Source organism: Onychostoma macrolepis, chromosome 07, assembly GCF_012432095.1.
Source record: "Onychostoma macrolepis isolate SWU-2019 chromosome 07, ASM1243209v1, whole genome shotgun sequence".
Lineage (NCBI taxonomy): Eukaryota > Metazoa > Chordata > Actinopteri > Cypriniformes > Cyprinidae > Onychostoma > Onychostoma macrolepis.
The window spans coordinates 48133186-48150289 of NC_081161.1; the positions used below are offsets into that span (position 1 = coordinate 48133186).

General features: G+C 39.1%; 1 protein-coding gene across 9 annotated transcripts in view; it reads right to left on the reverse strand.

The window, feature by feature from the left end:
- Positions 1–17104, reverse strand: part of nrxn2b (neurexin 2b) — a 476055-nt gene that overhangs the window by 212088 nt on the left and 246863 nt on the right. For 6 of the 9 annotated variants that reach the window (XM_058781462.1, XM_058781464.1, XM_058781461.1 and 3 more), the window contains one exon: positions 15047–15070. The exons of the other annotated variants lie outside the window; for them this stretch is intronic. In XM_058781462.1, the coding sequence (XP_058637445.1) occupies positions 15047–15070 (24 nt within the window). The remainder of the gene's footprint in view (positions 1–15046; positions 15071–17104) is intronic. 9 annotated transcript variants of the gene reach the window in all.

Here is a 17104-nt window from a genome sequence, read left to right on the forward strand (position 1 = left end):
ACTTGCAGAACAGGTCCAATTCTTCTTTATAATGCATTTTGTCATAATACTTCACGTACGGTCGCAAGAAAATGTTTTGTTGTATTTATTTAGAAATACTTTTGATAATAGTTGGGTAAATTTTCTTTTTTTTTTTTAAGCGTAGCAGCCATTTTTGATGGATATATTAACCTACCATTTATATTGCCATAGTTTAACTACAAAATTAAACTATAGATACTATACTGAAACAATGGTAAATTTGTGGTTACTGTAGTTTTACTACAAATAACATAATTATGGTTATTATACAGTAGTGAGATAATAGTAAATTTGTGGATACTGTGATTTTACTGCAAATACCATAGTTATGGTTACTATAGTAAAAATATGGTTAATTTTGAAAGGGCTTTAATGATTTAAAACAAGCCTTTTCAGAGTGCTTTTAGCTGTGCAGTAGCGCGGACGTTTACATAGTTTAGCGGGAAAGGTCCCAAGGTTGCCAGATTTGCGTAAAGAAATCAGCCAAATGTCTATTCAAAGCTAGGCGGAAAACTGCAGGCTTAGAAATACTGTAAGACTTGGCAACACAGGAAAGTCCTGGCAGATCGCAGTGAATCTGAAAATGTGCACACAGGAAAAACTGCTACATATAACGACTTTCGACGTGGGACCTTGATATAAATGTAGTTGAGTAAAAAGTATGATATTTGTCTTTCAAAATGTAATGAAGTAAAGCTCGCAAGTTTCCAGAAAAAAATAATACTCAAGTAAAGTACAGATACTCAGAAAATGTACTTAAGTACAGTACTCAAGTAAATTTACTTCGTTACTGTCCACCTCTGTCAAACAGCGTTGCATTACTGCAGGCGCCCCCTTCTGGATCGAGGGTGAACTGCCTGTATTCATTGGAAGGCCTCATGCACCGAACCGAGATGTCCATACCGTGATGGTTCGGTACGAATACATGTATTGTTCCACCCCTAATATATATATATATATTTTAAGCATAAACTCATTTTGATACATTTTTCAGGAAACTAGACTTCATATCTTAGGTTATTTTGTAAATGTATCTTGATTTAAGAATGCTTATACAGAACAGAAATACAGAGAAGGACCATGATTTTTTTTGTAGTACAGTTCCGCAGTGTGACAAATGAATTGTTAAAGTTTATAGAATATGTAGTCTCTGGATTAATATCTATAATCTGACAATAGCTGTGTGTCTGATACTAATGTCGTATAAGAGGAGCAGACTGCTGTTTAGAGCGCATCACACCGCAGGACGCGTCAGATTTCACAGTAACTCACGTCAGAGGATCATTTACTCAGCGAGAGCTCCTTCTGACTGCCTCAAGATTCGCCTGCAGACAAACACCAGGTGAACGCTTCTCAATTAAATATACATTTATATATAAACCACCAGGAAAATGATGTAACATGTGGAAAGTGGTTATATGCCGAGCGTTTTCCCAGTCGTTTGACCCAAACAAACAGATTCATGAGATTTACAGGAAGAAAAATCACCTGTCGCTACATGAACAGACACTAATGCAATCAGCCGCTGCAGAAGAGCATTCACCTGTCAGACACATCAAACATCACACACACACGCACACGCAAGATTACACTCAACACACAATTACACACATTCATGCAGTGCAAAAAAAATGATTGTCTATTTTTGTCTAATTTTTTTCCAGTACAAATATAAGCAAAGTGACTTTTGGTCCAACTTTATATTAGGTGGCCTTAACTACTATGTACTTACATTTAAATTAATCATTTGGTACAATGCAATTATTGTGTACATACATGTTTTTACATTGTAATTATATTTTTAAAAATACCTATATGTAATTACATCTGTAATTAATTTCTGTAATTACATTTATAATTACTCTGTTGATCCATCCCTTACACCTTAACCCACCCTTATACCTACCCAGACCACCAAACCTGCCCCTAACCTCCCCGTATCCCACCTCAATAACAGCAGTGTTTTGCAATACAATATGAACACAATAAGTACATTGTACTTGTTTTTTGATGGAAGTACATAGTAGTTAAGGCCACCTAATATAAAGTGTGACCCAGTTTGTTTGTTTTTTTTTCAACAGCTTACACACAAATCCAAGAATTGCACACAAAATGCAAAATGCCTCACATCTCTTGCTAAATGAAGCACTGCATTCAAAATATCATAAACACATCTCAAAAGCAAACATGTGTCTTACGATGCAAACACTTTTGCCATAATATTAGGTTACACGTTATTTTGATAGTCCACTTTAGAGATTCTACTAACAGTAAGTAACTTTGCTACTACATGTCAACTAGCAGTCATTAGAGTATTAGTAGACTGTCTGCTTAATATCTTCTAACACTTTATTTTGATGGGTCCACAACATACAACACTGGGAAACTTTGCAAGTATATGTCAACTTATTCTACTAACACTAAGCCTACCCTACTGAGAGTTAGTAGACATGTAGTTGCAAATGAATGAGAATTAGTTGATATGTAGTTACAAAGGTACTTATAGTTAGTAGAATGTTTAAAGTGGACTATGGAAATAACGTGTAACCAGCTAAACCAGTTAAGAGACACCATATTACCAAGTCAAATTTGTTTGTAAAGTGCTTTTCACACACTGATTTAAAGCAGCTTTACAGATAATCATGATTTTAGTGTTTATAACATATTAATATCTTCATGCCTCATAGTTGCATGTATCAGATCAGAGCTGGACAATAATAGAGTGAGATTTTGTGATGATACAATCAATCAGGCAGGTGAGATCGCTGTGTGTGTGTTGATCTTTGCACCGCTGCGGTTCTGCTGATCGATCTCGGTCTGAAGCAGCGTCAGCGGAGTGCTTCTGCAGATACGCAGGGAAACACACTCGTCTGCTTCTGAAACACAGCCGCTGCAGGCCAGATAAGTCAAGCAGCAGCTCCTGCGTCTTACAGCCTTACACAGCTGATAATGTGTTAATGGCCATTTGTCTCTTAGATATATTGACTTATTTACCCTAAAACCCCTCGTGACAAGACAGAGAGCATGTTCAGATAAGCACACGTAATCCCTCACCCAACACACTGGGATACTAAAGCCATCATCATCAGAAATAACTGCGGCTCCCGCTTCACCGCAAACACACCACAGCCACGCAGCAGCGGCAGAGAACCAATAAAACACTGAGACAGAGAGAGAGAGAGTTTCCTGACACACACACACACACACACACACACGATCTTAACAATAACATTCTTGTTAACTGCCATTTTAACCATGCAGTAAAAACTGTAATATTGTTTAATATTATTACAGTGTAAAACAGCTGTTTTCTATGTGAATATGTGTTAAACTGTAATTTATTTCTGTGATGCAGCTGTATTTTCAGCATCATTACTGCAGTCTTCAGTGTCACATGATCTTCAGAAATCATAATAATATGCTGATTTGCTGCTCAACAAACATTTCTGATTATTATCAATGTTGAAAACAGTTGTGCTGCACAATATTTTTGTGGAAACCGTGACGCATTTTATTTTTCAAGATTCACAGATGAATAGAAAGTTCAGAAGAACAGCATTTATTTGAAATAGAAATCTACTGTAACAATATAAATGACTTTACTGTCACTTTTCTTCAGTTTAATGCATACTTGATGAATAAAAGTATTCAATTATGTTTAAAAAAAAAATCAAGATCAAGTATAGTAGTGTATATCAATATTTCATATCTGTTTTACCAGTGCAAAGTTTTGAACATGTTGTATTTGATCAGCAGTAATCAAGTACAATCAGAAAACAACACATTAGGAACATTCCTTGAGAAAATATTCAATGTGTATATTCAACAATAACTTAAGAATTGCTCAAGAACTGCACTTAGCAGCATTCTTACAAACTTAATAGAAATGATCTTTAGTCCTTTCCTAACTTCTTTCTTAAGATGATTTTGGTGAATCCGGCCCCTGATCCCAGACCAGCATGAGTTCACATGGGTTTATCATCAGCAGACAGATGATAAGAATAATAATCAGTATCTATATGAACACTGTATTCATGGAATACTGCATTTGCCAAAACTCCCACAATGCACTGCACTCGAGCCGCTGAACATCTCCTCCATCGCTCATTATCTGATCAGAGCGACAAACATTCAGACGCTTTCACATAAGAACAGGGAAAACGTGAAATAAGTGTTGATTTCTGAGCCACCATAATAATAATCCAGACTTTCAGACTCTACCTTCAGTAAGTATTCAGTGAACTAGTCTCCTCCCGCAGCTCACTCTGATCTGATCTCACGACAGGTTTACTGTCTCGTTCACCTCGGTCAGGCTGATACTCAGAGATGACCAAACCTGCTCACTTAACTAGCCACTGCTTTAACCAGAGCGACAGCCAAACTAACAAACACATGAACTACACTGATACAAATCAAGTGAACGATATCTTTCAGAAACGGCTAAATATCTTCTTAAATCAATATTAGTGTTGTTTTCTAATAATATGGAAACATCCTTGTAATAAGATCATGTTTCTGAATCGAAATGTGTGGGAGGAAAAAAAAACATATGTTTTCAGAGAATATCTCTTGAATGCCATTTTTCTTGTTTTAAGTAAGCAAACATCCAAAGAACACATTTAAGTGTTTATTTTATTGTACTTTATTTGTTTGCATCTGTAGATTTTAATTAGAATCTATCATTTTTCTCAGAATGACTTCTTATGTCCACGTCAGCATCACTTATCTCTATATTCTGAAGGTTTTTACTGAAGGGTTTGTTCATATTTCATTCACACAAGTTTTTATGACATTTTATTCCTAAGCTCATGGTGAAAATGTGTGTTGTCTAGGGTTAGAAAGAGAAATCCAAAATCCCCTCTGGAAAAACCTTTAACCTTTAATATGACAACAAAATTAAGAATTATGAGCCTGACTTTAGATTTATGTTCTGGACATTTCTGCAAATGAGTGCTTATTTAATTAGATAATGCCTTCATTGCATATTCAAACACAACATTTCAGAAAACTAAAACAAAAAATGCAGTGTAATACAATGAAATACAAAAAAAAAAAAAAAAAATGTTTGTGATTCTTATTATAATCAGTCGATTGGGGAATCATGCTAATATCGATTAGTTATATGTTTTTGCTGTATTCACATGTGGTTAATGGCAAATTGGCTTTAAATGCATTTTGTTTTACAGCTGTTTAGATTAGTATTCGTGTTTTGACAATATTATTCTAGCACAAATACAACTGAACAATCTCAGTGAGGGCATGGCAGGATCAAAGCTGAACACATTCTGCACAACTAAGCGGCAGAACTTAAACACACTGATTTAACTTGCTGAAGCAGTTCATACCTGTCAAGACAAACAGTTCACTGAAAGCAGTCATCTGAAGCGCTGCTCTTCTGTCAGTATCGGCTGGTTTCTGGAGAATCACCTGATCTGAGAGTTCAGTTTGAGTCCAGTTAGCAGCATCACACTGACCGGTCTGAGCAAGAAGACACAATATCACAGCACAGCGACTTTCCTTGATAAAATCCTCCATCTTCTTGTCATCGGGCTGTTCTAATACATCTGGCAGAATTGATCACCTGTCAGCCATGAAATAATTATTTCATATTGATGCAGTGGAGCGCCGGCCGTTTGCATTAGACGAGCGCTGGCAGCTCATTTATACTCGGCCAAACGAGCCGCCACAGACAAACTGTTGTTCCTCGGACCTGAGCGGTCTGATCACCATCACATCAGTCTGAAAGAAGCTCCTGCACCTCACATAGACACACACACACGACACGATCAGTGTCATAACGTCACACACAGAGAAACTCTCTCTAAACTAAAGCCTCATTCACACAAGACAACTCTGCCCTGCTTAGAAAAATGAGGAGACATTTGTGATTTTATTCTTACTTTATGATGTATTTCTGATGACATGCTGTTCAACAGTTTGGTGTCGGTAAGATTTAAAAAAAAAAAAAAAATTATTGCTTTTATTTATCAAAGACGCATTAAACTGATCAAAAGTGCCAGTAAAGACATTTATCATGTTCCAAAAGATTTCTATTTCAAATAAATGCTGTTCTTCTGAACTTTCTATTCATCTGTGAATCCTGAAAAATAAAATGCGTCACGGTTTCCACAAAAATATTGTGCAGCACAACTGTGTTCAACATTGATAATAATCAGAAATGTTTCTTGAGCAGCAAATCAGCATATTATTATGATTTCTGAAGATCATGTGACACTGAAGACTGCAGTAATGATGCTGAAAATACAGCTGCGCATCACAGAAATACATTACTGTTTAACAGATATTCACATAGAAAACAGCTGTTTTACATTGGAAAGATATGTCACTGTTTTCACTGTATTTTTGATCAAAGAAATGTAGCCTTGGTGAGCAGAAGAGACTTCTTTCAAAAACATAAAAAATAAAAAATAAAATTTTGAATATAATATATATAAATACGTGTCACAGTTTGATTCATGCATTAATAACACTTCATCTTGTTCATGGTATGATGCATTATTATTGCACTGATACACAAAAACACACAAATGTTCATTTTTAGCATCCAGGAAACTGATTCCTTGTCAACACTGAATAACAACTTATTTTTACCACTGATCAGATTTTCAAAAGCTATGAATAACGTTTGACAAACGTCTGTCAGTGTGAACAGAGCTCAAACACATGACGAGGCACATCTACACTGCAAAAAATGCCTTTCTTACTTATATTTTTAGTCTTGTTTCCAGCCAAAATGTCTAAAAATTCTTAAATCAAGAAAGATTTTCTAGAGAAGAAAAATTATTGTCTTGTTTTCAGAAAAAACGTCAAAATTAAGTGAGTTTTTGCTTGAAGCAAGCAAAATAATCTGCCAATGGGGTAAGAAATATAATCTTGTTTTCTGTTTGACATAAGATTATATTTATTACCGCATTGGCAGATTATTTTGCTTGCTTCAAGCAAAAACTCACTTAATTTTGACATGTTTTTTCTGAAAACAAGACAATAATTTTTCTTCTCTAGAAAATCTTTCTTGATTTAAGAATTTTTTGACATTTTGGCTGGAAACAAGACTAAAAATATAAGTAAGAAAGGCATTTTTTGCAGTGTAGAAGCAGACTTCTGATAAACAAAAATAAACCAACAACTCTATATTGTAAACACTAATATGAACACTCATTTCTCTAAATGCATTAAGTACAGAAGCCAGAAACACAAAATCTGAAGCAGCTCAGATTGAGGAGGTTCAAAGCAAACAGTCTGAGGTCATCAGCTACTGAACGAAACAGTGCAAACACATCATATCTGCTAAATCCTGACATTCAAACAGGTCTTGAAACCCGCTGGGAACTGAACCCAACACACTTCACACATCTCAATCAAGTTTAGCTTCTCAAAGCAAGTTCCTCGAGATCAGAGTTTGTACAAAAACCACAGACAAGATTCAGACTGACTGCAAACGCACAGAGAATGATTCAGCAGCCTGAAAAACGCCCATCCATCACGCACATCATCAAGCATTTATGGAAGGTTTTAGGGTGAACAAAAATGTAGCAAACTATTCCGATAAAAATCATGTGAACCATATCTGTGAAAGGACCATCACAATACAAACCTGCAAAATATAATTTCCTTAATCAATATCAGTGTCATTTTCTAATAATATCTAAACATCCTTGAAATCCTCTTTTTTTCTTGTTTAAATCAAGAAAACATCCAAAATACACATTTAAGTTTGTGTCTGTAGATTTTAATTACAGTAAATATCTTTAAAGGCTGTTTCCTCAAAATGAGTTCGCTTTCATAGGTTCACTCAATGCTGCATAGCTATGAAGCAATGGGAATGCCCTCTGGGTGTGCCGATTGTCTGAAGCCCTTATAGAATCACGCCAATTCACTGGCTGATGGCGCGGATGCTGTCCTCAGATGCCTATTTTCATATTTAGGTCGTTCGGCGGCACAGGAAGTTCCTTCGGTTCACTTTTGGGGGAAAAGCTTACCAGTACAAGGTTCTTCCCTTTGGCCTGGCTTTGGCACCGAGGATGTTCACGAAGTGCATGGATGCTGCTCTGGCCCCTTTGAGGCTCCAAGGCATTCGTGTACTCAACTACCTGGACGATTGGCTCATTTTGGCCCACTCCAAAGTTAGTGAGCCACCACAGGGATGTCCTCCTCCACCACATTCATGCTCTTGGCCTCAGAATGAACACCAACAAGAGTGTTCTCACCCCTTCTCAGCAGACTGTGTTCTTGGAGTTCACTTGGATTCCATTCAAATGCAGGCCCGTCTGGCTCCTGCCCGGATTTCCAGCCTCAACGCATGTTTGGTCTGCTTCAAGCTAGACCATCATGTCTCCGTGAGCACTTGTCGCAGGCTCTTAGGCCTCATGGCCGCAGCCTCCCTTGTGCTGCCCCTGGGGCTGCTTCACATGAGGCCGTTCCTTTAGTGGATGAAACTCTCAGGGATCCGCTCTGCAGGACCAGCCACTCGCCTAGTAAAGTTGTCACACAGTTGCGTTCACGCCCTTTCAATATGGCGGGACCCCTTCTTTCTCAAGAAGGGAGTCAGAATGGGCACGGTTCACCATCGTCAAATGGTCATGACAGACGCATCTCTGGCAGGCTGGGGCACGGTCTTCAAGGGCAGACCAGCGTGCGGAGTTTGGACGGCCAAACACCAAGTTTGGACGGTTGTTCCTCTCCTGGCACATAAACTGCCTGGAGCTGAGAGCCGTCTTCCTGGCACTGATTCACTTTCTCCCCTCACTGAAGGGGTGTCATGTGATTGTCAGGACGGACAACATGGTGGTATTATTCCATATAAATTGCCATGGGGGTTCACGGTCGCACACCCTGAACAGGCATGCACGCTGTCTTCTCCTTTGGACTCAGGGCAGGGGCAGGGGTAGCTGCTACCACTTTAAGAGTTTATATTGCAGCCACAGCCGCTCGGAGAGAGCTGGATGAGGTTTCCCTAGGGAGACATCGGTTGGTCTCTGCGTTTATGCATGAATTCCGGTGTCTGAGACCAGCACGCCCCCTTGGAGTTCCTTCTTGGGACTTAACAGTCGTCCTGGAGGGCTTAATGGAAGCCCCTGGAGTCAGCTCCAGAATGGATTCTGACTCTCAAGGTTACTCTTTTGTTGGCGCTAACGTCTTTGAAGCGAGTTGGGGATTTGCAAGCTCTCTCTGTCAGCGAAATGTGTATGGATTTTGCCCCAGGTCTGGTCAAAGTAACCTTACGGCCAAGGCCTGGCTATGTTCCCAAGGTTTTATCCACATCATTTCGCTCTCAGGTGGTCACACTTCACTCTTTCCATCCTCCTCCTTTTGCTTCAGGCGAGGATGAGAGACTTCACATGCTCTGCCCTGTCCAAGCTTTGAAACTCTATGTGGACCGCTCCAGCCATTGGAGGAAATCTCACCAGTTGTTGTTACGCTTTGGTGCAGGCTGCCGTGGGCTTGCCACATTGAAACACAGAATTTCTCACTGGGTGAGGGACACTATTTCGCTGGCTTATGGGGTATGTGGTCTTCCTTCACCTCTCAGCGTTCTGGCGCATTCAACTAGGGGTGTGGCTTCCTCTCTAGCTCTGTTTAGAGGAATATCTAGATATCTAGATAAGATATTTATGTAGCGGCAGGATGGTCCTCACCGCACACTTTTATCAGGATTTATAACTTGGATCTTGACACGACTCCGGGTTTCCGGGTTTTGTCCGCTTGAACCAGCCGTGTATGCCATCTGGTTCATAATCAGGCCAGATAAGGCAGCGTTTTTAGCTTGGCGTGTTTGGTATATCGTTCCCATTGCATCATAGCTACGGAGCGTTGAGTGAACCTATGAAAGAGAACGTCTCGGGTTACTTGTGTAACCCATGTTCTCTGAATAGGGAACGAGACGCTGCGTTTGCTGCCAAGCTCCTCACGCTGCTGACAAGGAGCCTTTTTCAGAAGAGAAATCTAAGGAGCAGATGGCGTGTTCGCCAGTATAAGGAGGTGACGTAAGAACATTGAGGACGGCATCTGCGCCATCAGCCAATGAATTGGCGTGATTCTTTAAGGGCTTCAGACAACCGGCACACCCAGAGGGTGTTCCCATTGCTTCATAGCTACACAGCGTCTCGTTCCCTATACAGAGAACATGGGTTACACGAGTAACACAAGACGTTTTATCTCCACTTCAGCAGCACTTACAGACACCAAACTCAGCAGTTTTATTCCTCTCTATATTCTGAAGGGTTTTACTGAGGGGTCTGTTCATATTTCATTCACACTTATTTATATAACATTTATTTCTCCTAAAAACATGGTGAAAATGTATTTGTTTTCTGTCTGCTGACAGTATACAAAAGATGTTTCAATTCTTCATGTAATAATTTGATTTATGGAATTATGCTGATATCTATTAGTTATTTTATTTTTATGTATTGATTTTCTATTTTATTATTGTTGTTTTTAACCATATCTGCCTGTTGTGAATTGCAGATGTTGTTTATATACATATCACCATTTCGATTCTCAAGTAAATGTATCTTATTATTTCACAAAAACAATGAAGGCATGATAGAATCAAACCTGAAATCAAAAAATACTTCCTTGAGATCTTTCTCTCTCACGAGTGGAGTTAATCTGAAATTGAAAGGCAAAATTCAGACTGACTTCATAATGCACAAAATACGAGTATGTTCCAGCGGTCTGAAGCACACCAGCACTCAACGCCTGTCCAGTCAGTCAAATCAGCTTACACTACTTCAGACAAAAATTATAATAATTAAGTGATTTCAACCTACCCTTGACAAGAATATGAAACACTGCAAGATATTACAATGCACTACAATAATACACCTTTTCAGTCAGAATAAAACTGAGCAAGAATCATGTGACAAGAAAATATTTACTAAATTTTAAAGAGATAATTCACCAACCACACGATCATCCTGTCATGATTTCAAACCTGTTTGACTTTCATTAAAGATGATATTTTGAAGAACACTGGGAACCAAATGACATTGAACCCCACTGACTTTCATTTAGTATCCATTCTCTATCAGTCCAAATACAAATCCCAGAGCGGACTGTATGCAGTAAGTTTTCCCGTTATAACGGCGCTGTGATCATTCTTACCTGAGCTCCAGACCTGCGCTTTCCAGAGTCGGCTCTCTGAAATTACTTACCTTCACTCATCAAAAACAGAGAAAGAAACTGAAGCGCACACCAAAGAGCGCAGACAGCAAGCGAGGTCCTTCGACAAGTGGCTGGCAGCTGGAAAACGCCCTGAACGCAGTTTGTGAACTAGTGGAGTGATCTCGGGAGCGAACTAGCCAAAGGAGTTAGTGAGACGGAGGGGTCAGGAGTGGGAGAGGAGGCCTGGGGCAGCCGGAGCTCATGTGGTGCTCGTATGTGGGGTTGGAGGTTAGTACTTTAGTAAAGAAGAGCAGGTCAGACACAAAAATGGTTGTTAGTACAGTTACAACAAAGGTTTCATTCGGATTAGTAACAGAATTTGGGTTTTAGTCAATTAGTAGAGCAGTCAATTGGTGAAATCCTTTGTGACTTGATTCCACGAGAGAGATTGGTCCGAATTGTCACGTCTGGTGGGTTTTGAGGTTAAGAGGAAACAAAATAAACCATCCAAAAGAGTTACGACATGGGGAAGAAGCCATGCAACTGAGTGAGCAGATGAAGATGGCATCGATGGGAATGAGCTGCAGATGAAGAGCAAAGCAAACGCTGAGTGCAAGCCGATGGCGGAGAGAGTCAGAGTCACAGCACGTCACAGATGGAGGAAAGGCGACATTTAGTTGATTAAGGGGTTAAATCTGAGGCGAGACACAACAAAATGAGCGCTTTGAGTCCACAGGTTTGCGTGCAAGCCGAGACGCGTCGGTTCGTTCGGCTTGGGCATCGCAGACTCCCTCTCACTGCGGTGAACGGGATGAAGTGGATGAAGCATGCACACAACCGTACTGAAGATACCAAAGAAACACAACAGGAGAAGCCACACGGAGACGTGCGCTTGGAAACCTCACTTGATGGTAGACATGAGTGGAACAAACTGTCAGTTAATGAGAGTGGCTGTCTCTGCCTGGGAAATATTGTTATTCTAGAGCGCCGGACCCCTGCCAGAGTTCATTAGATCGGTATAATTGCATACTAATGCAAGCGGTCTGGCTGATCTGGAGCTGTCAATCACTGACCCTTCAACCGGATCTACTGACTCAAATGAGCCCTGATGTGAAGTTATTCCTATCAGAAGGGGGCATGGCTCATCTCTATAGGGACTGCTAGATCAGAAATATGCACATGTGTGATTATATACTGTACATACACATATATCGCTGGACCAGAGTAAGAGTGTTTCTGCTGAACAACGTCATGCATAAGTTTCATTATTGAGTTAGTATCAGTGTTAAGGAACACAGGTCCCACATTGCAGAAACTTTCCTACATGCCATGCAGCTGTGGGCGGAGCCTCGTGTTTGACGAGTCCAGTGACAGGCAGTGAAGAGCTACAGCTCAAGCTAAAGCTCATCGACGCATGCCTCACAACGTGTTTGGACCAGTGTTGTTACTGTTAACTTAAACTATAAAACTGAAATAAAATTAAAATATACATTTTAGATGTAAAATTAACACTAAAACTAAAAACGAATAATTAAAAAAAAAAGTTGAAGTACTAAAATTACTAAAACTGAAATAAAAAAAAAAATAGTTTAATTAATTGAAATAAAGCATATATATGTATACTTGCCTTTTAGACATTTTAGTACTGACTCTTATTTAAGTTTAGGTTTTTTAAAGTGTACATCTAAAAGGCAAGTTTATTTATATAGCACATTTCATACACAATGGTAATTTAAAGTGTTTTAAATAAAAGGAAAATCAAGGAATTAAAATTTTAAAATTAAATGAAATTTACAACTGAAATAAAAAAAAATTAAAAAGTAATTTTGTGTTAATTGAAATAAAGCTTAAATATAAATATTATATATAAATAAGCTTAAACTTAAGTACTAATATTACTAAACCTGAAATAAAAATAAAATAAAATCATTTAACATTGAACAGAAATGAAAAAAAAAAAAAAGACAAATTATAATAGTATATGACTTATACTAAAGAGCACTGCTTTAGCCTGACAGTTCAATAAAGCACATATCTGCAGGCGATTCTCGTGAACAAACCCTGTTGCTGTGACGCTTCCTGGCATCAATAACGCCTCCCTTGGAAGTTATAGAGGCTACTGTGCTTCAGTAATAATTAATTGTTCATGTTTAATAATTAGGCTAGTTGTCCTATGGGTACATACACTAATGAAATCATCACTCACGCTGGCGTGAGTCTCTGCGACTTAACGAAGCAAACGAACCCGAAAGCGGCTCTGATCGCTGCGTTTCTGATCTGTTGAGTAAATCTAAGCGCCTCTTGCAATGGAGTTCTGTGTTACGGCCAGGTCTGCCCACTCTGAACCGGGCCGTAAATCCATCCTGGACAGCAGGAGCTCCAGGAGAGACGGAGGTTCTGGCTGCCGAGCATCACCTCGAGCCTGATATCAAAAGAGCTGTCATTATCAGCTAATGAACTGCAGGCTATTGTGATGCTGAACACCAGAGAGACTCAGTATCATAACATTCAAATCAATATTGGTGTAAGACTGGACATTCACACCTCAGCTCACAAAAAAAAACAAAAAAAAACATGTTGAGCTGAAAACATTATTTCTGAATGTTCAAAACATCCATTTTATTATTTATTTTTTTCTCAGTAGTACAAACATTCCATTTGATCATTTTGCAAATGTTACTGGAATGTAACATCTGAATGTTCTGAGACAAGCAGTAACAATTAAAAAATGTTTCAGAAAAACGTTCCATGAGCGACATATAACCGCTTTTGTGCTAACATCATTAAAGACTAGATTAAGACACTTAATTTCTAGCGATTATCGCCGATTTGATTGCACAGATACTATTTAAACTAAACTGAGCTAGACAATGACATCTCTGAATTCAATAATGAAATGCCTTTAATTGAAAATTGAGTGTTTAATCTTATCATTATACATTACTGACACTCTATCCTCCAATTTGATACTGTTAAGTGCTTTGACACAATCTGTATTGTAAAAGCGCTGTATAAATAAAGGTGACTTGACTTGACTTGACTAGATAACTTTGAATGAACGTTCTATTTATGTTACTGGAAGAATGTTTGTTCAGAGAATCATTCTGAGAAAGTTCCTGTTTAAAAAATAAAAACAATAGACACCTTCACAGAATTTGTAATGGTTTTACTGGTTATAATGGGACTTGTATTAGTTTTAATGGAAACTGTAATGGACCCTGTGGGTCTCTGCTGGTAATTGGTCACCTTCTATTGGTGGCTTGGTAAAACCACTAAATCCTAATGGAATATGTCCCAAAACACACTACAGAAAACCATTTTTTAATGGTTTTACTGGTAAAAGTTGATGGTTTGTATTGTTTGTAATGGTATTTGTAGTGGAAACCATTAGAATTTCTGTGATGGTTTCTATTGTTTTTTCGACCAGCTTTATTGAGTTCCTTAAATCCTTAAAGCCTGCCACTGGGGTCGTTTACGATCATTTATATTAACGTTCAAATCGGTTAAGAGTGTAATAAATCATATTGGGTAAGTTGAGTAAAGGGGAGGCACAGTCACAGTTAAACATAAACTTTCATCGTGCTCTGTCGAGAAACTTCTTTATTTCTTTATACAGAAGAATCGATCACGATCACACGCAAGAAACCGAGCATTTAACCCGAGATCTTTCTGATGGGAGGGGAGATGCAGGATGGACAAAACAAAGTCAAAACCATGATCGAATGAGACACAGAAACGAAAAGAGTGGAGGTCTGTAGTCTGATTGCTACCTTGATACCAATGGGAATTTGTGTAGTCAGTATAAGCAAACAGAATAGAAATAGGAAACGGAAATCCAGGGCAAACCAAAGTAGAAGACAATTAGAATGATATCTACCATATAATGCAGTTTGTTTACCATAGCGTGTCCAATGCCTGAGTGCTTTAGGAAAAAAACAAGGGAAGGGAAAGAAAATATATAGAATAATGACAAATCGTGAAGTCAATAAAGGCCTCTTGAAGAGCAGCGGTCTTAAACCGGCCTTCGCTCTCTCTTTTCCTAATGTGGTTTTTGTGGAAGAGAATCAAGATCCAAATCCAGAACTAAAGCAACAGAATCTCTTCATCGAAGGATTTGTCAACCAAAACAAAAACATGACAACAGTATTGTTATTGTGGTTAGTACGTCAGTACGCAAGTTAATTTGGAAAACAACGGATGGCCCGCATTCCGTGAATGACACGATGTTAGTCGTTTCAAAGGAACACAAACAGGTCAAAACCAAACACAAAATCCAAAATGAAACTGGAAGAACTTGAAGCTGTGGGGTTAGTAAGAAGACACAAGAGTTAGCGCAACCATTCTCCACATGAAGAAGGGATACGTGGGATAGATAGATCGGGGGAGGGGCTGATTGGAGTGGGAGGGTCTAGAGGAAGAGCATTCGGATTGGCTAGTCCTGCGAGTGGGCGTGGCCTGTTAGCGGGCGGGGCTCTTTACAGGCCAATTGGGCCAGACTTGGGTTTCGGAGCAAAGTGAGAAATCGCTCGTCTCTGGCTGACGACTAAAAGGAGGCAAAAACACAACCGAGTTAAACAGTGACACATCAACAAAATCTTCAGGAACAAAACAGTTCATTAACAAAACATGTTAAGAAGGAAACATGCAGTGCTGCCATCTCGGACCTGGAAGAAAAGATCGCTGTGATTACAAAACATCATCCGGACCTCATAAAGATGCAGATTCTGATCCAGACCCAGCCTCAGACCCAAGCCTCCGCACTAGTGCTCATATGGGAAGTGTGTGTATGACCTCTGACCTCTCACCTGTGACCCAGAGGTTTCTGCTTGGAGGGAATACATTAAATCAGTTCTGATTAACAGTTAGCGGCAGTCTAGAGGAGGATTTACAGAGACACTTTCCTGAGTGAAACCCTGCTGAGACCAAAGACACAAGAGCTCAGCGCTGAGATCCAGAAGATGAACATAGTGAGACTTTTGCAGCTTGAAACAAATCGATCGGACTGCGCAGAATGGTGCAAAACACTCTTCATTTGACTAAACAAATGATGAATATACTAGGGTTGTGACGGTGAGGGAATTTCCCTGCCGGTTAATCGACGTGTAACAACCTAGTACCGGTATCACCATGGGGGGAGGTTCCCTTCTTTTTCATGCTTTCCTTCACTTTTAAATAGCTTGTAAAAGAAGGGTGTGCATTTTACTTTCACTTTCAAATTAGAGCCAATTTGGCGTAAAGCACTTGTTCTCTGTTAGTTTGTTTGAGTTTTCCCTCTTTTCCTCACATTCCTTCACTTCTAAACAGCTTAAAAGCGATGTGCGCATTTTACTTTCACTTTCGAGCTAGCGACAATTCTGCGTCAATTCAAGCATCAACAAAATACATCTAAAAATACACTATTCAATAAGCTATGCCTAATATAAAATAACAAATAACTTACACAAAGTTTAAATAGCCTAGGTAGGCCTATACAAAACTGAAAATCAGCGAACACTGTGGAACCAATTAAATAAGAAACAAATATTTAAAAAAAAACAAAAAAACATCCAAAATCACCTTAGACAAACGGCAAAAGTCAACAGGTTTTCAAAATGCAAAATATTGCCAAACATGCACTTTTGCATTTTGTTTTGAAACTAAATCTTCCGCTATCATCTTGTCTGTCTCACCCCACTCTTCTGGTCAGTCAGCTCGACTCACTCTCCTCATGTGAATGAAATCTAATCTATGATGTGACTGTCATTCGGCACGCTGTATTGAGCTGCCGCGTTGTTTTTAATCGTAGTGTCTGTTCTCTAACTGAACTAAATGATTTTTATTACTATAAAAAATAAAAACGACGGTGGGGGACGCTGCCGCGGTGGGCAAGTGACATACCGGTGTTGCGGCTGAACACCGGTATCACCGCCAACACCGTCTATCGCAGCAAGCCTAGAATATACACTAGATACCCTAC